The sequence below is a fragment of the Pseudophryne corroboree genome, chromosome 3, assembly GCF_028390025.1.
Source record: "Pseudophryne corroboree isolate aPseCor3 chromosome 3, aPseCor3.hap2, whole genome shotgun sequence".
NCBI classification, from domain to species: Eukaryota; Metazoa; Chordata; class Amphibia; order Anura; family Myobatrachidae; genus Pseudophryne; species Pseudophryne corroboree.
The window spans coordinates 29,724,675-29,749,358 of NC_086446.1; the positions used below are offsets into that span (position 1 = coordinate 29,724,675).

The 24,684-nt window shown below is 48.2% G+C and overlaps 1 protein-coding gene across 7 annotated transcripts in view; it reads right to left on the reverse strand.

Moving 5' to 3' along the window:
• Positions 1–24,005, reverse strand: part of LOC135054587 (oocyte zinc finger protein XlCOF6-like) — a 40,133-nt gene extending 16,128 nt beyond the window's left edge. For 2 of the 7 annotated variants that reach the window (XM_063957748.1, XM_063957751.1), the window contains exons 1-4: positions 23,882–24,005; positions 9,912–9,979; positions 4,422–4,519; positions 3,385–3,976 (exon numbers count right to left, since the gene is read on the reverse strand). In XM_063957748.1, the coding sequence (XP_063813818.1) occupies positions 3,385–3,910 (526 nt within the window). In that variant the 5' untranslated portion in view covers positions 3,911–3,976; positions 4,422–4,519; positions 9,912–9,979; positions 23,882–24,005. Of the gene's footprint in view, positions 1–3,384; positions 3,977–4,421; positions 4,520–9,911; positions 9,980–22,791; positions 23,031–23,489; positions 23,586–23,881 lie in introns of those variants that run through there. The other 5 variants (XM_063957755.1, XM_063957752.1, XM_063957750.1 and 2 more) reach the window with 4 other exon arrangements.
• Positions 24,006–24,684: the final 679 nt, after the last annotated feature.

Sequence of the window (24,684 nt, forward strand, 5' to 3'; positions counted from 1 at the left end):
CACACCAGCTCCCCGCTTGTCGGGTCGCGGGTGACCTACTCACCACTGCGATCTTCTGGCTCTGTTAGGGGGTGGCGGCATGCTGCAGGAGTGAGCGGTCGCCTCGGGTGCTAGCGATCATCACCCTCAGGAGCTTAATGTCCTGTCAGCGGAGATAGTGGCCATTAACCTCTCAGGGTTGGACACTACTCCCCCCCCCCCCTAAGTCCCACGAAGAAGGGAGGCTGTTGCCAGCAGCCTCCCTGTGCCTACTCTAAGAAAAATAATAAAACTAGAAAAACTCCTAGGAGCTCCCCTAGCTGTGACCGGCTCCTCCGGACACATTTTCTAAAATGAGTCTGGTAGGAGGGGCATAGAGGGAGGAGCCAGCCCACTCTATTAAACTCTTAAAGTGCCCATGGCTCCTGGTGGACCCGTCTTTACCCCATGGTTCTAATGTGGACTCCAGCATCCTCTAGGATGTAAGAGAACATTTCTGTTGCCGTCTCTGAGGGAGACATGAGTTCTGGTCGTAGAGGAAATAAAACTGGGCTGTTTTACTTCCTCTACGAGGGCTAGAGGGACTGGATTACGAGGAAAGGCTTACTAGGTTGAGTATGTTTACACTGGAAAAGAGGCGTCTAAGAGGAGACATTAATATCTTCAAATATGTAAAGGGACATTACAAAGAGTTATCAGAGGAATTATTTATTAAAAAGAACTCTGTTTAGGACACGTGGGCACTCGCTGAGGCTGGAGGAGAGAAAATTCCGTACGCAACGGAGGAAAGGGTTCTTCACTGCGAGGGCAATAAGGATTTGGAATTCCCTGCCAGGGAAGGTGGTAATGGTGGAGTCTGTAAATGCATTTAAAAAAGGATTGGATAAATTTCTGATTGAAAATGATGTCCAAGGTTATAACAATTAAAATATGGACTTGATAATCCGGGTGTAACATGATTTATAGTTGTTAACTAGTCATAAAACATTACTTCAGCAGGTACATTATAATCAACTCAACTTAATACAGGTTGAACACGATGGGCATTTTGCCTCTATTCAACCTGAACTACTATGTTACTATGTTATGGACAGACTGTGAAGATCCGTGAACCAATGGCCTCTGGGCCAGGCCGCAGCTATAAAAATCACGGTGCTGCCTTCCTACTTAAACTTGCAAAGCACCCTGGGAAGCTGGGATAACAGAGAAAGAGGTATGCCAGATTGAACGGCCATTTGACTGCCAATACGTCCACGAAGGCCGCATGGGGATCCCATGTTCTGGACACGACAACTGACTTCTGCCCAGGTGAGAATTTGTGTCACTTCCGCCGCTGTGGCGGCGCTCCGAGTGCCGCCCTGATGATTGAGATATGCCACTGCTGTGGCATTGTCAGACTGGACTTATGCTGAACATCCTTGAAGGATGGGTTGAGTCAGAAGGAGAGCCCTGTGCATGGCTTGAAGTTCCAGAACATTGAGTGGAAGGTTCCTTTCCCTGGGATCCAACGTCCTTGAAAAGGTGTGACTGCTTGTGACCATGCCCATCCGTGGAGACTGGCACCCGTGGTTTGAAGAATTTAGTCCAGGATCCAAAGCTCTTGTCCAGGTGCGAAGTCTGTAACCACCACAAGAAGGACTCTCACACCTGCGGAGTGAGGACAATCATCTGAGATTTTATCCGTTTGGATTGCCCGTTCCTTTGGCCAAGATGAGGTGCTGAAGTGGCCTGTAGTGAACGGAGCATATTCCACCATGTCGAAGGCGGAACCATGGAGCCGAGGGGTACCCTGGCACAGTAAAAGTGCCCCAAGCAGCCAGTACGTAAAGCCCTGGTCGTCTAGTGTAGTCTGCTGCCTGTGCCCAGGGAACAACTGCAGGTGTGCGGGTCCCGAGTTAGCGGGAACCCGCCTTACCTGTCTCCCGATGGATGGTTGCAATCTAGGGGGCTCCCTTCGCTCCTCCGCCGTGGCTGGAGTCGCGGCACCGGTGAGGGTGTAGGAGCAGCAGTGCTGGCGTCCAAAGGAGTGCCTAGCGCTGCTACTCAGGTTTCCAGTAGCTTGGGCTACCTATTGCAGCCCCACAGTTATGACAGGTGCAGCTCCTGCTGGCACCAAAATGAAACAGAGTGCCTGAGCTGTGAGCAGGGTGTGAGGGGTGAATGGACCAGTGCATCTTGGGAGACTCCAAAAGCTATGGATGGCTATGAACCCTGAAGAAAAGTTAATTCATCATGCAACAGGCACGCACATGCTTCCTGCTTGTATTGTGCCCACAGTTACGCATGAAGAAGGTTCCATTATGGTCTGGGTATGTTTCAGAGGTGGTGAGGTTGGTGACTTCGTAAGAATCTAAGGAATTGTGGAAGCCAAATGCCTCCACAACATCCTGGTGCACCATGCCATCCATTCCAGCCACCGCCTTATTGATCATGGTTTCACACTACAGCAAGATATTGACCCAAAACACACCTCCCATCATTGCTCAAAAAAGTATGTTCAGTTAAAACAATAACAACAGATGCTGAAGAACATGGTTTGGCCACCCCAGAATCCTGGTTGCAATCCAATTAAACTACTTTGGGATCATCTGGACAGGTGTGTTCGAGATATGCAAATAACAAGCCAAAATCACCTCTGGGAGTGACCACAAGACAAGTGAGTTGCAAGCGGAGCTAAATGAGTCAAGCAAGGAGGATAAGGAAACGGTGTTGATGTCATCTATGTCACGTGATGGTAGCCTTAGGGGGCAGAGGTGGAGAAGCAGAGAGTTAAAAGAGAGAAGGTGATGGTCAGAGATGGCTAATGGGTAGTTGTAGTCAGAAATATCACAACGGTGAGTAAAGACCAGATCAAGTAAGTGCACACTCACATGGGAGGGAGAGGAGCCCCATCAGGAGAGACCAAACAATGGTGTGAGGGTAAGGAGTTCAGAGGCATAACATTCTGTGGGGATATTGATGGGGACACTGAAGCCACCTAAAATTATGGAGGAAAGATCTGCAGAAAGGAAGTGAGGGAGCTAGGAAGCAAAGATGTCAAGGAATTTGGAGGGAGAGCCAGGGGGATGGTAAACGACACATACTTGAAGGTAAACAGGTTGGAAGAGGTATATAGCATGGACCTCAAATGTAGAGAATGTAAAGGATGATTCTGAGGGAATGAGTTGGTAGGAGTAATTGGAGGACTGAAGAACCCAAACAGCATCAATATAGCGACCCCCAATTCTGCATTAGACTTAATTCTGTCACGGTCTAATTGCATTTTCCATTTCTCATATACATTGTATACAAGTCTGTAGAAAACATCTCTACAAATCTACAAACTGCTCATTGACAGAGGAGGGTGTAGGACTGATTGCGCAAGGACATTATGTGACTCTTCTGTATTAAGTGATTATTACTCACCTGTGGTGATATCTGTAGGGATTTCCTCCTCCTTACACTGCTGATCACCCCTCACATACGTCTCTTCTTCTCCCTCTGTATCTTCTGCCTTCATATCAGTCACATACGTCTCTTCCTCTCCCGCCATATCTTCTGCCTTCATATCAGTCACATACGTCTCCTCTTCTCCCTCTGTTTCTTCTGCCTTCATATTAGTCACATACATCTCTTCTTCTTCCTCTATATCTTCTCCCTTCATATCAGTCACATACGTCTCTTCTTCTCCCTCTGTATCTTCTGCCTTCATATCAGTCACATACGTCTCTTCTTCTCCCTCTGTATCTTCTGCCTTCATATCAGTCACATACGTCTCTTCTTCTCCCTCTGTATCTTCTGCCTTCATATCAGTCACATACGTCTCTTCTTCTCCCCCTGTATCTTCTCCCTTCATATCAGTCACATACGTCTCTTCTTCTCCCTCTATATCTTCTGCCTTCATATTAGTCACATACGTCTCTTCTTTTCCCTCTGTATCTTCTCCCTTCATATCAGTCACATATGTCTCTTCATCTCCCTCTGTATCTTCTGCCTTATTATCAATCAGGTCATCATACTACATAATACACAAAACAATAACAAACAGTAGAATAGCAGTGTATAAGACACACACAGCTGCTCTACAAATCACATATAGATGCAACGTCATACATCTAGCCTCAGTACGCCATACAGCTCAAGTGAGCCAGCAGGTCCTGAGCTAACATCAGGTGTCCTTTTCTTGCCGAAAATGCGTCTTATACAATGCAATGTGTCCAGGACGCACAGGGAAACACTTGTGTGTGACTGAGTCTGTATATGGAGCAGAACAGAACCTGTATTGGAAAATTTAATCAGCATAGTCTGCTTGTACGTTCCAGTCACACTTTGCGACTTAGACGCATTTTCAACAAAAACCAAGAACCACATAACCTAGCGGGCAAAGAGAGGCTGTTTGACGTGACTGTAGGAGGACATGACGGTCACGTTAATATACTGGTGAAACCCTAAATCCCACCTACCTGATGCTCCTGTGGAATCCTGTGTTTCTCCTCTGTACAATCCTGGGAATACAGAGGACGGGGACATCTCTCTGGGGTATCTCTGTTACTGGGCCCATCTGTAGGAGACACACATTGACTGAGTACAGTGCATTCGAAACGTATTCACAGCATTTCAATTTTTCCACATTTTGATATGTTACAGTCTTATTCCAAAGTGGAATAAATAATTTTTTTCCCTCCAAATTCTACACACAATACCCCATAATGACTATGTGAAAAAAGGTTTGTTTTTTTTAGAATTTTGCAAATTTGTTAAAAATAAAAAACTAAGAAATCACATGTACATAAGTATTCACAGCCTTTGCCATGAAGCTCAAAATTGAGCTCAGGTAAATCCTGTTTCCACTGATCATCCTTGAGATGTTTCTACAGCTTAACTGGAGTCCACCTGTGGTAAATTCAATTGACTGGACATGATTTGGAAAGGCACACACCTGTCTATATAAGGTCCCACACTTGACAGTGCATGTCTGAGCACAAACCAAGCATGAAGTCAAAGGAATTGTCTGTAGACCTCCCAGACAGTCTCAAGGCACAAATCTGGCAAAGGGTACAGAAAAATATCTTCTGCTTTGAAGGTCCCAATGAGCACAGTGGCCTGAGAACATAGTATGGGTGTGGTATAGAAAATCTACATGCTTTAAGCCAACCCCGTATGGTCGACGGACAGCCTCAGTAGGTCAACACTAACACCTTTCTTTGCATTTTTTGGATTAGTGTTAACAGTTTTGCCATCTGGGACCAACAATTGTTCAATCGCGTTCCCTGTTTTGCTGCACCTGGTCCAGGATGACTTGCCATCATTGATGGGACAATGAATTCAGAATTATACCAGAATATTTTAAAGGAAAATGTCAGGACATCTGTCCATGAGCTGCATCTCAAGAGAACGTGGGTCATGCAGCAAGACAAGAGTCATTCCACCAAAGAATGGTTACAGAAGAATAAATGTAAAGTTTTGGAACGGCCAAGCCAAAGTCCTGAGCTTACTCCAATCAAGATGTTGTGGAAGGACCTGAAGCGAGCAGTTCAGGAGTGGAAACCCACCAACATAACAGAGTAAAATTCCTTCATATAGATGTTTCAACTGTAATGTAATTGCAATACAGCAATAAACAGGCAGGGCAATTGGCCAGTGGTCAACATCCGTAAGTTTTTGTTATCAGGGAAGATCTATCAAAAATAGTTACGTTGGCACATTCAGTAAAAGATAAGAAACAATGTACTAGATGTCTAAAGTCCCCAAATACCCAGAAGCGTGACAGGGCAGATCTGTGACACCGTATATCTATCCATCAGATACTGATGGCTCCTGATGTATGAGATACACCAGAGAGTGCGGGGAGGAGACTGGTCAGATCTCTGGGCTGGTAACACACAATGACATGATGTGAGGGGAAGAGCAGGAGTATAATAGGGGCTGATGGCTCCTGATGTATGAGATACACCAGAGAGTGCGGGGAGGAAACTGGTCAGATCTCTGGGCTGGTAACACACAATGACATGATGTGAGGGGAAGAGCAGGAGTATAATAGGGGCTGATGGCTCCTGATGTATGAGATACACCAGAGAGTGCGGGGAGGAAACTGGTCAGATCTCTGGGCTGGTAACACACAGTGACATGATGTGAGGGGAAGAGCAGGAGTATAATAGGGGCTGATGGCTCCTGACTCTCCCACTAGGCAGATACATTTCCCTCATTAGTCTGTAATGACAGATGATGATGATGGAGGACAAGAGATTGCTGTAGTGACTGAGGAAGGAGAATATGTGACTCTTTTCTGTAATAAGGATTATTACTCACCTGTGCTGATATCTGTAGGGATTTCTCCCTCCTTACACTGCTGATCAACCCTCACATACGTCTCTTCTTCTCCCTCTATAAATTCTACCTTAGTATCAGTCATATCTCTTCCTTATATATACACACAAAATAATAAAAACCACATAACTAATAAATTATATCAGAAATTAGTAAAGTCAGAGTTATGGTAGACTTACCATTGTTAACTCCCTGTTTGCAAAGTACATAGGGTCCACAGGGAAACATTGGGGTGTAGAGATGGATCTGGATGCAGGCATTAACAGGTAAAGCTTTAGCTTTATAACCCCGCCTACAGGCACTGAGAGCTCAGTTTTGTTAACCAATCCAATGCAGGAATCAGGTAAGAGAGAATGAAGAGGTTAGACACACAAGAACACATTCTCACGACAGGAGAAAGGACCAGAGGCCAATGCCATACAAACCCAAAGAAGCCAGATGCGTCAGGGTGGGAGCCCTGTGGAACCTATGTACTTTGCAGAAAGGGAGTGAACAATAGTAAGTCTACCATAACTCTTACTTTATGCAGCAGAGTACAATTGGAGATGTCCTAAAGCAGTACTTCGGGAGGGGGGGGGGTGGAACGTGCCTGAGCGGATATAAGAATCCAGCGTCCAAAGTAAGTACCCTGGGAGGCGAAGTTATCAAAGGCATAGAACCTAAGAAATGTGTTCACTGAAGACCATGTAGCCGACTTGCACAACTGTTCTGCGGAAGCCCCACGGATGGTATGGGATTGCGAGACTATCTACGGTAAGACTGACCTTTTGCTTTTCCCTGAGCCCGAAAGGAGAAAAAAGTGGTGCTTTTAGCCTTCTGAGAAGGATCTGTGGGGGGGTAGAAATGCTGTCTTAGCAGCCGCCAATGCATACATCATCTTTTTCAGTTCTTCCCCAAACAGAATATCCCCAGTGAAGGGGAGGACTTCTAAGGTATTCTTAGAATCCAGTTCCACTTTCCACGACCTCAACCACAGAATACGGTGCGCCAGAATGTATGTAGCGGACGCCTTGACGGCCAACACTCCAGCCTCAGACGAAGCTTCCTAAATGTAATAAGAAGCTGTTTACCTTCCTCAGAGATATCCTCCGGTAGCTCATCCTCTAGTGCCTGAACCCAAGCCTCAATTGCCTTTGCTGACCAGGAAGCATCTGTAGTAGGTCTATAGACTTCAGGCAACCCTAGATACGTTTATCTTTCGGTTCCCTTAGAGAAGTGACAGTAGTAATGGACAGAGTGGATGATACCACAAGGTGGCTGATATAAGAATCCACCGGCGGTGGATTTTCCCATTTGTTACAAATCTCCGCAGGCAGAGGATAACGAGCCAATGCCCTTTTAGAAACAGGGAACTTCTTGCCTGGAGTGGTCCAGGGTTCCTGTCTGATGTCCAATAAATGATCAGAGTGGAGTAATTCAGTTTTAACCACCTTCTGCTTTTTGAACATATCAGTTTTCTTAGCCACTGTAGTGGATTCCTCCTCCTCAGTGAGTTGGAGAATATGCTTAATAGCGTCTATCAGGTCAGGGACATCTACTATCATAGGAGCCTCTTCATCCGCAGAACAGGAGCCTGTGTCAGATTGGGCTGTACGCTCCCCCTGCTCTTCAGATGAGACATCAGAGAGGATTGTGGATTGTGAGGAAGAAGTAGCCCCCTTAGAAAGACTAGAGACACGTATGTGGCCAGAGGGAGCTTTCTGTCTAGTCAGGGACTGATTTAGTATTTGCAGTTGGTTAGACAAATTATCCGCCCATGGCGGATTCACCATAGAGACCATTTGAGGAGGTAGTGCCACAGGCAGACCCATAGGGGGGGCGCAAGGCGTTCTATCAGGGTACCTAATAATGATGATGATGAGAGTGCTGCCCATGGGGGCTCCTGAGCAGGGTCAGGAGCAGCGGACTGACTGGAAGGTGTATAACAAACAGCACAGAGACCGTCATGTAACATGTCCTCCTCAGATAAACCGGCTGAGAACACTCTGCAGGAGAGTAATACAGGGGGCTTCAGCCTGTGGGATCCGGATTGAAAGTCGACAGTAACTAGGTCGACAATGTCTAGGCCGACCACTATTAGTCGACAGGGTCTTTAGGTCGACATGTTCAAGGTCGACAGGTCAAAAGGTCGACATGAGTTTTTCACAATTTTTCTCTTTTTTTGGAACCTTTTCATACTTAACGATCCACGTGGACTACGATTGGAACGGTAATCTGTGCCGAGCGAAGTGAAGGCACCATGCCCGAAGCATGGCGAGCGAAGCAAGCCATGCGAGGGGACGCGGTGCACTAATTGGGGTTCCCGGTCACTCTACGAAGAAAACGACACCAAAATAACATTAAAAACTCATGTCGACCTTTTGACCTGTCGACCTAGAACATGTCGACCTAAAGACCCTGTAGACCTAGACACCCTGTCGACCTAGTTACTGTCAACCAATAGTGGTCGACCTAGACATTGTCGACCTAGTTACTGTCGACTTTCAATATTACACCCTCAGCCTGTTTGCGCCTTTTTTTGTTAGACATTATGACAATGAGAACAAAGTGGACTTACACAGTACGATATATGCAAATAAACAGTACAGGGTGTAATGCGACTGCAATACAGATGTAATATACTTATATACGGATATAGATAAACTCTGTTAGCTGCAATTCTAACCCAAACGCACCGCAGCCCAGAGTATAGAATATATGAGAAAGATATCGGAGATAAAAGGCGCTCAGTCATACAAAATGCAGCAATACAATGTTATTATTGCTGCAAAAGGACCCTTATATCACAGCACAGCCCGGAGGCTGGAGTATAATGCAGGAAACTCGCACAAATGAACTGCAATGAACACTTTTCTCAACTAGCGCTGCCTTATGAGACAGGTAGGATACTCAAGCGTATGTAAAAACCAGTCCTGTTAAGGCTTTTTTACAGGGAGGCTTTGCCCCGCAATCCTGGAGACCTGCTGCTGCTATGCTGCAAGATGGCTGCCCAATGTCATGCGAGGGAAGAGGTAGAGTGAGGCAGATCAAGGGCAGGAAACCTAAAGCAGATGTCGCCTAGAGCTAGGGGAGGGGCTACAGGTCAAGCCTCCCCTACGCTGGTCTTCCACTTCAGGTACTATGGAGCCTTAATACACCTGACCTGTGCTCCTATTGCCCTGGTGGTGTAGTGGGGTCACTGCTCCGTGGCAGTGTCCACGCCAGCGCCAAGGTCCGCCTCCCCAGACGGCAGACGTATCGCGATTTCAATGGCAGGTCCTGCTAGGAGACCCTCATACCTGCCCACCGGTGACTGCCACACGATCCCAGGAAGCGCCTCACAATAGTGAGCAGCGCCATGGATGTCCCCGCCACAAGAGCCCGGGCACGCCAGCGGGAGAATGCGGCGCCTCGTGTGCGGTGTTGGAGCTGTAGCGCTGAAGTCTACCAGACTTACAGCGCCGCAAGCTCGTGAAAAAAAGTCAATTTCCACAAAAAAAATAGAAAGCTTTCAGGGCTGCCACCGCAGCCACCCTGCTTAGTGACCTGCTACTGCAGGTAACAACTCTAAAACTGAGCTCACAGTGCCTGGAGATGGGGTTATAGAGGGGGGGCCCCACTGCATCCTGGGATAGCTAAAGCTTTACCTGTTGGTGCCTTGATCCAGATCCATCTCTACACCCCGATGTTTTCCTGTGGAAACTTATGTACCCTGCTGCAGAAAAGAAGATTATCAGTGTGGAAGTGCTGTACAGACCATATAACACAGGTTATAATAGAATCTGACAGTCACCACTATAAGTATACTATGAAACTGTACATGGGGGAGAAGACAAGCAGTTATGGTAGACTTTCCGTCGATAACTCTATTTCTCCGAAGTCCACAATATCCACAGGATAACATTGGGATATAAGATAGCGTCAGCGGAATGGCACCAATCGATCAAAGCTTTCGGCCTCCCAGAATGCAATGGACCCGTCTCGTATATCCCCGCCTCCTGGCTCAGGCAATTCAGTTATTTTCCAAAGCTCAAGGCAGGAGCATCATAGAGAGCCCTAATCAGGCGTGAAGAGCACATACACAGACTTCCACACAAGAGGGAACTGGTTAGTAAGTGTAAAGATCCTCAAATCAGGTGCGTCAGGGTCGGATCCCTGTGGATACTGTGGACTTCGGAGAAATAGCGTTATCGACTGTAAGTCTACCATAACGACTTATTTCTCCTGCAGGGTCCACATGGATGCGCATCAGATTGGATACGATCTAAAACACATACGATTGTACACAATTTCATACAATATATCAGACGGATATATCGGAATTGTATGAAATCGTGTAAAATCGTACTAGTGTATGGGGCCCTTTTTCCTTGAAGTATGTCGTTAACTTGAGTGAATACCATACATATGGTCCGAAGTTCTAATATACACTGCTCAAAAAAATAAAGGGAACACTTAAACAACACAATGTAACTCCAAGTCAATCACACTTCTGTGAAATCAAACTGTCCTCTTAGGAAGCAACACTGATTGACAATCAATTTCACATGCTGTTGTGCAAATGGAATAGACAACAGATGGAAATTATAGGCAATTAGCAAGACACCCCCAATAAAGGAGTTGTTCTGCAGGTGGTGACCACAGACCACTTCTCAGCTCCTATGCTTTCTGGCTGATGTTTTGGTCACTTTTGAAAGCTGGCGGTGCTTTCACTCTAGTGGTAGCATGAGACGGAGTCTACAACCCACACAAGTGGCTCAGGTAGTGCAGCTCATCCAGGATGGCACATCAATGCGAGCTGTGGCAAGAAGGTTTGCTGTGTCTGTCAGCGTAGTGTCCAGAGCATGGAGGCGCTACCAGGAGACAGGCCAGTACATCAGGAGACGTGGAGGAGGCCGTAGGAGGGCAACAACCCAGCAGCAGGACCGCTACCTCCGCCTTTGTGCAAGGAGGAACAGGAGGAGCACTGCTAGAGCCTTGCAAAATGACCTCCAGCAAGCCACAAATGTGCATGTGTCTACTCAAACGATCAGAAACAGACTCCATGAGGGTGGTATGAGGGCCCGACGTCCACAGGTGGGGGTTGTTCTTACAGCCCAACACCGTGCAGGACGTTTGGCATTTGCTAGAGAACACCAAGATTGGCAAATTCGCCACTGGCGCCCTGTGCTCTTCACATATGAAAGCAGGTTCTCACTGAGCACATGTGATAGACGTGACAGTCTGGAGACGCCAAGGAGAACGTTCTGCTGCCTGCAACATCCTCCAGCATGACCGGTTTGGCAGTGGGTCAGTAATGGTGTGGGGTGGCATTTCTTTGGGGGGCCGCACAGCCCTCCATGTGCTCGCCAGAGGTAGCCTGACTGCCATTAGGTACCGAGATGAGATCCTCAGACCCCTTGTGAGACCATGTGCTGGTGCAGTTGGCCCTGGGTTCCTCCTAATGCAAGACCACATGTGGCTGGAGTGTGTCAGCAGTTCCTGCAAGACGAAGGCATTGATGCTATGGACCGGCCCGCCCGTTCCCCAGACCTGAATCCAATTGAGCACATCTGGGACATCATGTCTCGCACCATCCACCAACAGACTGTCCAGGAGTTGGCGGATGCTTTAGTCCAGGTCTGGGAGGAGATCCCTCAGGAGACCATCTGCCACCTCATCAGGAGCATGCCCAGGCATTGTAGGAAGGTCATACAGGCACGTGGAGGCCACACACACTACTGAGCCTCATTTTGACTTGTTTTAAGGACATTACATCAAAGTTGGATCAGCCTGTAGTGTGTTTTTCCACTTTAATTTTGAGTGTGACTCCAAATCCAGACCTCCATGGGTTAATAAATTTGATTTCCATTGATAATTTTTGTGAGATTTTGTTGTCAGCACATTCAACTATGTAAAGAACAAAGTATTTAATAAGAATATTTCATTCATTCAGATCTAGGATGTGTTATTTTAGTGTTCCCTTTATTTTTTTGAGCAGTGTATTTATTGGCTGGCAACTTTCATCCTTGGTCCACTGCCCCTGGAAGCAACACTTTTCTGACCCTGCTCCCCAGCCCTGAAGACTGGTATCTATTGTCAGAATCTCCCACTCTGGGATCCAAAAGGGTCGCCCCTTTGTCCAGATGGGACGTCTGTAGCCACCAGGCTAACGACCTCAGTACTTTCCGAGGAAGGACCATAGTCTGGGTTTTTATCGTCTGATGTAGTCCATTCCATCTGAAAAGCATCAGACGTTGAAGGGGCCTCGAGTGGAATTAAGCATATTCCAGCATGTCTAATGTTGATACCATAGATCCCATCACTCGCATTGCTGCATGAATGGATACTCTTCGACTGTGTAGTAGCTCCTGAATCTTTGTTTGTATTATGGCTATTTTGCTCAGAGGTAGAACTCTGAAGCCTGGAATCCAATACAGCCCCCAGGTGTGTCATGTGTTGTGACAGAACCAGGGAAGACTTTGATCAATTTATGAGCCAGCCGTGGCTTTATAAACAGGCTACTGTCATTAGTAGATGGCCCCGGAGAATTTCCCGAGATTGAGTCAGGATTAACAGGTTGTCCAGGTATGGAAAAAATCGTTATCCCCCGACGACGGAGATAAGCCGCCATCACCACCATAATTTTGTTGAACATTATTGGAACTGTAGCCAGCCCAAATGGTAGAGCCTGAAACTGAAAATGTTGCCAGAGGATAGCAAACCTGAGATAGCACTGATGGGACTGTGCTATAGGCCCTAAATCCTCCAGCTCCAAGGCCCAGCTAATGGAACGTAAAGTTTCCATATGGAACCGAGGCATCCAAATGTATCTGTACAGAGCTTTGAGATTGAGAATGGGCCGGTATGACCCATTCGGTATCTGTACTAGAAAACAGGTTGGAATAGAAACCTTGCCCCTGCTGAGCAGGAGGAATTGGTACCATCACTGCTGACTGTACCAACATCTGAACTACCTCCTGTAAAGCCCTGGACTTCATTTTCATTGAAGACGAGCTGGTAAAAAAAAAATCCCTGCAGAGGGTGTTTCTTGAAGGCAAGCACATCACCTTCAAATACCGCTTCTTGCACCAAGGCATCTGTGGTGAACTGCTGCCAGTTCTGTGCAAATAAAAAGCCGGCCTCCCACCCTGGGATCTCCTAGGTGGAAGCCCATGCCATCAGACTGATGGCTTATCTTCTGGTTTGGAAGCAGGCCCTCTCGTAGCCCAATGCTTTTTAGTCTTTCCAGAACTATCTGATTGGGACTGTTTGCCATAACCCTTTCCTTTTGCTTTTCCTTGGGTCAGAGAGGACCGAAAAGCTGAAAACTTAGGTTTAGACTTGTAAGTAGAAGGAACTTCACTTCTGCTTCAGACTCTAGAATGTAGCTTTAATTCTTTACCAAAAAGAATATCTCCAGTAAAAGGCAAAGACTCTAGTACCCTTTTGGACTGTGATTCAGACTTCCATGTACGTAGCCAGTAGGGAGGCCAATCCCGGGGCATTTTTTCAATCCCGGGATTCGGGATTGAAAAATGCTCAATCCCGGGATTGCAGTAGGGATCAGTGTAGGGAGCAGGGAGAGTATACGTGGAGGGCAGCGAGGGAGGGAAGGTAGGTGTAGGGAGCAAGGGAGGGTGGGTGTAGGGAGCATGTAAGGAACAGGAAGGGAGGGTGGGTGTAGGGAGCATGTAAGGAGCAGGAAGGGAGGATGGGTGTAGGGAGCAGCAGGAGAGTGGGTGTAGGGAGCATGTAAGGAACAGGAAGGGAGGATAGGTGTAGGGAGCAGCAGGAGAGTGGGTGTAGGGAGCATGTAAGGAGCAGGAAGGGAGGATGGGTGTAGGGAGCAGCAGGAGAGTGGGTGTAGGGAGCATGTAAGGGACAGGAAGGGAGGGTGGGTGTAGGGAGCAGGAAGGGAGGGTGGGTGTAGGGAGCATGTAAGGAGCAGGAAGGGAGGAGCAGGAGAGTGGGTGTAGGGAGCATGTAAGGAACAGGAAGGGAGGGTGGGTGTACAGAGCATGTAAGGAGCAGGAAGGGAGGATGGGTGTAGGGAGCAGCAGGAGAGTGGGTGTAGGGAGCATGTAAGGAACAGGAAGGGAGGGTGGATGTAGGAAGCAGGAAGGGAGGGTGGGTGTAGGGAGCATGTAAGGAGCAGGAAGGGAGGGTGGGTGTAGGGAGCATGTAAGGAACAGGAAGGGAGGATGGGTGTAGGGAGCAGCAGGAGAGTGGGTGTAGAGAGCATGTAAGGAACAGGAAGGGAGGGTGGATGTAGGGAGCAGGAAGGGAGGGTGGGTGTAGGGAGCATGTAAGGAGCAGGAAGGGAGGGTGGGTGTAGGGAGCAGCAGGAGAGTGGGTGTAGGGAGCATGTAAGGAACAGGAAGGGAGGGTGGGTGTAGGGAGCAGCAGGAGTGTGTGTAGGGAGCATGTAAGGAACAGGAAGGGAGGGTGGGTGTAGGGAGCATGTAAGGAGCAGGAAGGGAGGGTGGGTGTAGGGAGCAGCGGGAGGGTGGGTGTGTAGGGAGCATGTAAGGAGCAGGAAGGGAAGGTTGGTGTAGCGAGCAGGGAGGACGTCAGGAGCAAAGAGGGAGGGAGGGAGGATGTCTGAAGCAGTGAGGGAGTGTGGGTGTAGGTAACGATAACACTTACTAATTAGGCGGGCCGCAGGCAGAAGACATGGACACACACACACACTGACCGCGCTGGGCACATTTCAAATGTAGCGCTGGCCGCCAGCCAGTCAGAACTGGCAGTCCGGCAGCCAATCAGGAGCCGCGGCTGCTGCCGCTTCCCTGATTGGCTGCCGGTCTGCCAGCTCTGATTGGCTGGCGGCCGGCGCTACATTTGAAATGCCGCCAACGCGGTCAGTGTGAGTGTGAGTGTGTGTGTGTGTGTGTAACTACCTGTGGCTGCTGTATCTACCTCGCTGACAGCCGGGCAGCGCTGTGCTATAGTGAACAGCGCTGTCCGGCAAAACTGCGCATGCGCACTCTAATCCCGTGAATCCCGGGATTGGAGGCTCCAATCCCGGGATTCAAATCCCGGCATTTTTGGGCCCAAATCCCGGGATCCCGCCGATCCCGGGAATGGCCTCCCTAGTAGCCAGACCGCTCTGCGTGCTGCTACTGCTGAGGCTTCGGAAGCTACTGTACCCATATCCAAGGCTGCTTCTTATAAAAATAGCTGCCTGTTTAACATGTGCAATATGGGACTTTTGTTTTCTAGTAGCCAATAAAAGATCATCTTCCAATGCATCAGCCCAGGCCGCCACCTTTCGCCATCCATGCTGTGGCCATGGCCGGCCTCAAACTGCCCCCAACATGGAAAACACCTTTAAGAAAACCATCTATTTTCCTATCCGTTACATCATTTACAGATGATGAAGGCACAGGTAATGCAGATTTACGCAGTAGTCGAATACCATGCTTAACTACTTTGGGAGCAACCTCCTCTTCAAGCATTCCCCAGCCTTAATAGGATAATGTGAATTCCATTTTTTAAGAATTCTGAACTTCTTACTTGGTGTAACCCAATCCTCTTGCCTGATTTACGTCAGCTGCTCTGACTCTGGAAATTCAGTTCAGGCTCTGCTGCCTCCTCTAAGGACAGAATGGCTTTCTAAGCATTAACTAGCTCAGGTATACTTACCAAGCTGGGACCTTCGTCCTCATCTCTGTATGCAGACCCAGAATGTGAGGAATCATCTCCGAAGTGTCCCCTTCCAAAACATGTGTAGACTGTGAAGATGTTTCATGTCTGTGTGATTTAATTACCACAGGCCTTTCAGCCTGTTTTTGTTGAAAGGCTGCAGCTTCCTGAACTGGATGTGTCATTAGCCAGGGGGAATGCTGCACGCAGGGGTTAATAGGGAAACCTATACCTAGTACTGGAGCTGGCACTATTCGCTCAGCTATATTAGATGTTTGTGCAAATGATGCCCATGAAGGTTCTGCCTTGGCATGTTGAGGAGGCTTTGATGGAAGCTATAACAATTTGCACATAACTCATTTTGAACCAGATTTTGAAAGGTTAACTCTGCATGTTATCAATGTAGGTACAGCTGTGGAGAGAGTGTATCCTCCTCACCCATGCCTCTCTTAGACATGATAAACAAATCACACACCTGTATGGTGTTAACTGCACAATTTGTGACTGCAATCACATTAATGCTTGCTAAAGTGATATACAATCCGACCCCTCCCTGCTTTGCACCAGCATTGAGGATCAGATATATGAGAGAGCAAAACTGACAGAAACACAGTATAAGTCAGCAGCCACACTAGCAATCAGTCACATTGTTATACATTAGTATAATAAGCAATATGATCACATATTCAACTACAGATACATTTCAGGTATGTAGGAAAAAATAAGAATTTACTTACCGATAATTCTATTTCTCGTAGTCCGTAGTGGATGCTGGGTACTCCGTAAGGACCATGGGGATTAGCGGCTCCGCAGGAGACTGGGCACAAAAGTAAAGCTTTAGAACTACCTGGTGTGCACTGGCTCCTCCCCCTATGACCCTCCTCCAAGCCTCAGTTAGGATACTGTGCCCGGACGAGCGTACACAATAAGGAAGGATTTTGAATCCCGGGTAAGACTCATACCAGCCACACCAATCACACCGTACAACTCGTGATCTAAACCCAGTTAACAGCATGATAACAGAGGAGCCTCTAGAAAAGATGGCTCACTACAGCAATAACCCGATTTTTTGGTAACAATAACTATGTACCAGTATTGCAGACAATCCGCACTTGGGATGGGCGCCCAGCATCCACTACGGACTACGAGAAATAGAATTATCGGTAAGTAAATTCTTATTTTCTCTAACGTCCTAAGTGGATGCTGGGGACTCCGTAAGGACCATGGGGATTATACCAAAGCTCCCAAACGGGCGGGAGAGTGCGGATGACTCTGCAGCACCAAATGAGAGAACTCCAGGTCCTCCTCAGCCAGGGTATCAATTTTGTAGAATTTTACAAACGTATTTGCTCCTGACCAAGTAGCTGCTCGGCAAAGTTGTAAAGCAGAGACCCCTCGGGCAGCCGCCCAAGATGAGCCCATCTTCCTTGTGGAGTGGGCATTTACAGATTTTTGGCTGTGGCAGGCCTGCCACAGAATGTGCAAGCTGAATTGTACTACAAATCCAACGAGCAATAGTCTGCTTAGAAGCAGGAGCACCCAGCTTGTTGGGTGCATACAGGATAAACAGCGAGTCAGATTTTCTGACTCCAGCCGTCCTGGAAACATATATTTTCAGGGCCCTGACAACGTCTAGCAACTTGGAGTCCTCCAAGTCCCTAGTAGCCGCAGGCACCACAATAGGTTGGTTCAGGTGAAACGCTGAAACCACCTTAGGGAGAAACTGAGGACGAGTCCTCAATTCCGCCCTGTCCGAATGGAAAATCAGATAAGGGCTTTTACAGGATAAAGCCGCCAATTCTGACACGCGCCTGGCCCAGGCCAGGGCCAACAGCATGACCACTTTCCATGTGAGATATTTTAACTCCACAGATTTAAGTGGTTCAAACCAATGTGACTTTTGGAACTCAAAAACTACATTGAGATCCCAAGGTGCCACTGGAGGCACAAAAGGAGGCTGTATATGCAGTACCCCTTTTACAACGTCTGAACTTCAGGGACTGAAGCTAGTTCTTTTTGGAAGAAAATTGACAGGGCCGAAATTTGAACCTTAATGGATCCCAATTTCAGGCCCATAGACACTCCTGTTTGCAGGAAATGTAGGAATCGACCCAGTTGAATTTCCTCCGTCGGGCCTTACTGGCCTCGCACCACGCAACATATTTTCGCCAAATGCGGTGATAATGTTTTGCGGTTACATCCTTCCTGGCTTTGATCAGGATAGGGATGACTTCATCCGGAATGCCTTTTTTCCTTCAGCATCCGGCGTTCAACCGCCATGCCGTCAAACGCAGCCGCGGTAAGTCTTGGAACAGACAGGGTCCTTGCTGGAGCAGGTCCCTTCTTAGAGGTAGAGGCCACGGATCCTCCGTGAGCATCTCTTGAAGTTCCGGTTACCAAGTCCTTCTTGGCCAATCCGGAGCCACGAATATAGTGCTTACTCCTCTCCATCTTATCAATCTCAGTACCTTGGGTATGAGAGGCAGATGAGGGAACACATACACTGACTGGTACACCCATGGTGTTACCAGAGCGTTTACAGCTATTGCCTGAGGGTCCCTTGACCTGGCGCAATACCTGTCGAGTTTTTCCCAACGGTTTATAATCATGTGGAAGACTTCTGGGTGAAGTCCCCACTCTCCCGGGTGGAGGTCGTGTCTGCTGAGGAAGTCTGCTTCCCAGTTGTCCACTCCCGGAATTGCTGACAGTGCTATCACATGATTTTCCGCCCAGCGAAGAATCCTTGCAGCTTCTGCCATTGCCCTCCTGCTTCTTGTGCCACCCTGTCTGTTTACGTGGGTGACTGCCGTGATGTTGTCCGACTGGATCAACACCGGCTGACCTTGAAGCAGAGGTCTTGCTAAGCTTAGAGCATTGTAAATGGCCCTTAGCTTCAGGATATTTATGTGAAGTGATGTCTCCAGGCTTGACCATAAGCCCTGGAAATTTCTTCCCTGTGTGACTGCTCCCCAGCCTCGCAGGCTGGCATCCTTGGTCACCAGGACCCAGTCCTGAATGCCGAATCTGCGGCCCTCTAGAAGATGAGCACTCTGCAACCAACACAGGAGGGACACCCTTGTTCTTGGTGACAGGGTTATCCGCTGATGCATCTGAAGATGCGACCCGGACCATTTGTCCAGCAGGTCCCACTGGAAAGTTCTTGCGTGGAATCTGCCGAATGGGATTGCTTCGTAGGAAGCCACCATTTTACCCAGAACCCTTGTGCATTGATGCACTGAGACTTGGCTCGGTTTTAGGAGGTTCCTGACTAGCTCGGATAACTCCCTGGCTTTCTCCTCCGGGAGAAACACCTTTTTCTGGACTGTGTCCAGGATCATCCCTAGGAACAGAAGACGAGTCGTCGGAACCAGCTGCGATTTTGGAATATTGAGAATCCAATCGTGCTGCCGCAACACTACCTGAGATAGTGCTACACCGACCTCCAACTGTTCCCTGGATCTTACCCTTATCAGGGAATCGTCCAAGTAAGGGATAACTAAAATTCCCTTCCTTCGAAGGAATATCATCATTTCGGCCATTACCTTGGTAAAGACCCGGGGTGCCGTGGACCATCCATACGGCAGCGTCTGAACTGATAGTGACAGTTCTGTACCATAAACCTGAGGTACCCTTGGTGAGAAGGGTACATTTGGACACGAAGGTAAGCATCCTTGATGTCCCGAGACATCATGTAGTCCCCTTCTTCCAGGTTCGCAATCACTGCTCTGAGTGACTCAATCTTGAATTTGAACCTCTGTATGTAAGTGTTCAAAGATTTTAGATTTAGAATCGGTCTCACCGAGCCGTCCGGCTTCGGTACCACAACAGTGTGGAATAATACCCCGTTCCCTGTTGCAGGAGGGGTACCTTGATTATCACCTGCTGGGAATACAGCTTGTGAATGGCTTCCAAAACTGTCTCCCTGTCAGAAGGAGACATCGGTAAAGCCGACTTTAGGAAACGGCGAGGGGGAGACGTCTCGAATTCCAATTTGTACCCCTGAGATATCACCTGAAGGATCCAGGGGTCTACTTGCGAGTGAGCCCACTGCGCGCTGAAATTCATTGAGACGGGCCCCCCACCGTGCCCGATTCTGCTTGTAAAGCCCCAGCGTCATACTGAGGGCTTGGCAGAGGCGGGAGAGGGTTTCTGTTCCTGGGAACTGGCTGATTTCTGCAGCCTTTTTCCTCTCCCTCTGTCACGGGGCAGAAATGAGGAACCTTTTGCCCGCTTGTCCACGAAAAGACTGCGCCTGATAATACGGCGTCTTCTCATGTTGAGAGGCGACCTGGGGTACAAACGTGGATTTCCCAGCTGTTGCCGTGGCCACCAGGTCTGAAAGACCGACCCCAAATAACTCCTCCCCTTAATAAGGCAATACTTCCAAATGCCGTTTGAAATCCGCATCACCTGACCACTGTCGTGTCCATAACCCTCTACTGGTAGAAATGGACAACGCACTTAGACTTGATGCCAGTCGGCAAATATTCCGCTGTGCATCACGCATATATAGAAATGCATCTTTTAAATGCTCTATAGGCAAAAATATACTGTCCCTATCTAGGGTATCAATATTTTTAGTCAGGGAATCCGACCACGCCAACCCAGCACTGCACATCCAGGCTGAGGCGATTGCTGGTCGCAGTATAACACCAGTATGTGTGTAAATACATTTTAGGATACCCTCCTGCTTTCTATCAGCAGGATCCTTAAGGGCGGCCATCTCAGGAGAGGGTAGAGCCCTTACAAGCGTGTGAGCGCTTTATCCACCCTAGGGGGTGTTTCCCAACGCACCCTAACCTCTGGCGGGAAAGGATATAATGCCAATAACATTTTAGAAATTATCAGTTGTTATCGGGTGAAACCCACGCATCATCACACACCTCATTTAATTTCTCAGATTCAGGAAAACTACAGGTAGTTTTTCCTCACCGAACATAATACCCCTTTTTTGGTGGTACTCGTATTATCAGAAATGTGTAAAACATTTTTCATTGCCTCCATCATGTAACGTGTGGCCCTACTGGAAGTCACATTTGTCTCTTCACCGTCGACACTGGAGTCAGTATCCGTGTCGGCGTCTATATCTGCCATCTGAGGTAACGGGCGCTTTAGAGCCCCTGACGGCCTATGAGACGTCTGGACAGGCACAAGCTGAGTAGCCGGCTGTCTCATGTCAACCACTGTCTTTTATACAGAGCTGACACTGTCACGTAATTCCTTCCAACAGTTCATCCACTCAGGTGTCGACCCCCTAGGGGGTGACATCACTATTACAGGCAATCTGCTCCGTCTCCACATCATTTTTCTCCTCATACATGTCGACACAAACGTACCGACATACAGCACACACACAGGGAATGCTCTGATAGAGGACAGGACCCCACTAGCCCTTTGGGGAGACAGAGGGAGAGTTTGCCAGCACACACCAGAGCGCTATATATATATATATATATATATATAGGGATAACCTTATATAAATGTTTTTCCCCTTATAGCTGCTGTATCTTTAATACTGCGCGTAATTAGTGCCCCCCCTCTCTTTTTTAACCCTTTCTGTAGTGTAGTGACTGCAGGGGAGAGCCAGGGAGCTTCCCTCCAACGGAGCTGTGAGGGAAAATGGCGCCAGTGTGCTGAGGAGATAGGCTCCGCCCCCTTATCGGCGGCCTTATCTCCCGTTTTTCTATGTATTCTGGCAGGGGTTAAATGCATCCATATAGCCCAGGAGCTATATGTGATGCATTTTTTGCCATCCAAGGTGTTTTTATTGCGTCTCAGGGCGCCCCCCCCCCCCCAGCGCCCTGCACCCTCAGTGACCGGAGTGTGAAGTGTGCTGAGAGCAATGGCGCACAGCTGCAGTGCTGTGCGCTACCTTGTTGAAGACAGGACGTCTTCTGCCGCCGATTTTCCGGACCTCTTCTGTCTTCTGGCTCTGTAAGGGGGCCGGCGGCGCGGCTCTGGGACCCATCCATGGCTGGGCCTGTGATCGTCCCTCTGGAGCTAATGTCCAGTAGCCTAAGAAGCCCAATCCACTCTGCACGCAGGTGAGTTCGCTTCTTCTCCCCTTAGTCCCTCGATGCAGTGAGCCTGTTGCCAGCAGGTCTCACTGAAAATAAAAAACCTAAAACTAAACTTTTCACTAAGCAGCTCAGGAGAGCCACCTAGTGTGCACCCTTCTCGTTCGGGCACAAAAATCTAACTGAGGCTTGGAGGAGGGTCATAGGGGGAGGAGCCAGTGCACACCAGGTAGTTCTAAAGCTTTACTTTTGTGCCCAGTCTCTTGCGGAGCCGCTAATCCCCATGGTCCTTACGGAGTCCCCAGCATCCACTTAGGACGTTAGAGAAACATATTACTGCATTACCTTATATAGGACTTTTAACGTATTCAGTCGCACAGGCGAAAGAAACAGCAGTACACGTTTACAAGACTCATATGCAATAGGTACTTATACAACTACTCGTACCCCAATTGTAGGTAGAGACTTAGTGCTATATCACCTGCCTCTGGAGAGCGGGATATAGGGAGACTTATCCCAGCTTCCAGGATCGATCAATACGTTAGCGTCTGGATCCACTCAGCGTTCACTAATAGTGAACACAGACGCCTAAGCTGCAACTGGGTTAGTTAGTATCTAGCGTCTCAGATGGAAGCGGGAAATCAGTTCATGACGGGAGTCTCGGGGGAAACTGGTCATGAACTGGGTGGAGCGTCTTACTCCCCACTGCTGACATCAACTCCAGGGATCGCGGCCTCATACTATCCCCTGGAGCCTACGATTCCTGAGGCCTAGTGCAGGTGCACCCGAGGTGGCAGCCGCGTCAGCGACTGTTCGGTTGTCTCCATCCCGAAACAGTGAGTCTGTGTCCGTATTCCCCTTCTAAGTTGAACCGATGCCTTACCTTCTCCCCGTGCTCCAGCCACAGCCTGGTAACGTCTGCTGGACCTGCTAGTATATCCTACACAGATGCCCGCCGAAACAGCACTGTACACATGGGTAAGCGTTGTCGGGAGTTGTTGGAGCGACTTGTCCGAAGGTACGTATAAGACGCTTTTTAGAAAGATTGCTCAAACAGAGTAAGACTATAAAATAAAAAGATTATGGTTGCTAATCACCAGCTCCTGCCGCACCAAACAAAAAACTGAATTGCCTGAGCCAGGAGGCAGGGATATATGGACGGGCCCGTTGCATTCTGGGAGGCCGAAAAGCTCTGATCGATTGGTGCCACTCCGCTGACGCTACCTTATATCCCGATGTTATTCTGTGGATAATCTGTGGACCCTACAGGGAGAAACATTCTTTACAAAACTTTTTATCAGTAAACTACTAGCTGATAACGGCCACACACATATATCAAATCACCATTCCAGACTAGGGGGGACAATTACTAAGCAGTGATAGAGAGAAGTGAGCCGGTGGAGAAGTTGCCCATGGCAACCAATCAGCACTGAAGTAACATCTATAATGTGCATACTATAAAATGAAACAGAGCTGTTGATGGGGCCACTTTTCCGCTCTTATCACTGCTTAGTAAATGTTCTCCTAAGAGTTAAATTCTGGTTACCCCTCATTCTTCACACACCGTTGAATAAACCTTACTCAGTGTGACGAGGCTGAAGTTAGCTTCTTATTCGGCCAGCTTCTTATTCACTTCTTATTCAAGCTCCAGCTTCTTATTCACTTCCTATTCGAGCTCCAGCTTCTTATTCAGATCATTCAGTTTTGCAAGGGTTAATGAGTCTTGGGCAACACATTTGACACCTGAAATTCATTAACCCTTGCAAAACTGAATAATCTGAATAAGAAGCTGGAGCTCGAATAAGAAGTGAATAAGAAGCTGGAGCTTGAATAAGAAGCTGGCCGAATAAGAAGCTAACTTCAGCCTCGTCTCAGTGTGTGGCTTTCAGCTGCAGTTCCATCTGTGGCTTCTGTCTCCAGCAGTGCTGGTCTCCCGTGAGCTGCTCAGTTGCTAAAGCTCCTTGTGATAGTACCTGATCTCGACGGACACTGGAAGGCTGCAGCAAGACAGCAGCTGGCGATGGAAACTCACTTCCTGTGTGTGGAACGCACAGGCCGGAAAAAAAGGTGAAACGCACAGGCCGGAAGGAGGGTATGATTGGCACAGGCAGCTTCCTGGTGAATGGCCCCTCCGCTCCTACACCTCGGTCACAGCACCGCCCTCTGTAATGATTATTACCATACATGTCCTCAGTGCAGGAGGCCGGCGGCCATTTTCTTGTAGACCAGTACGGCAGCTGCAATAGGTTGCCTGGCCGTGTTGTGACGTCAGGAGCGGCGGCCACTTCCCCTTTATCTGAGCTCCGCCTTCCTTCTATCATTCCCACAAGGCAGCAGCAGAGTGCAGAGAGCAGCCGTTGCTGTGTCTGGCAGCAGGAAATGATATTATTATTATTATTATTATTATTATTATTATTATTATTATTATTCTATTATTCTATAGGCAGCTCTGGTGTCAGGTTGCTGTATTACAGGGGGAGCAGCCTCTGGTGCCTTGTTATAGTGCAGCTGGAGCAGCCTCTGGTGCTGCATTATCACTGTACAGGTAGCTGACACTCTAGTGTCCTATTACTGTAGTACAGGTGGTGCAGACCCCGCCGTTGCGTAATACAGGTGGTGCAGATCCCGCCGTTACCGTTATACAGGTGGCGCAGACCCAAACATTACCGTAATACAGGTGGCGCAGACCCTTCTGTTACCATTATACAGGTGGCGCAGATCCCGCCGTTACCGTAATATAGGTGGCGCAGACTCTGTTACCGTAATACAGGAGGCG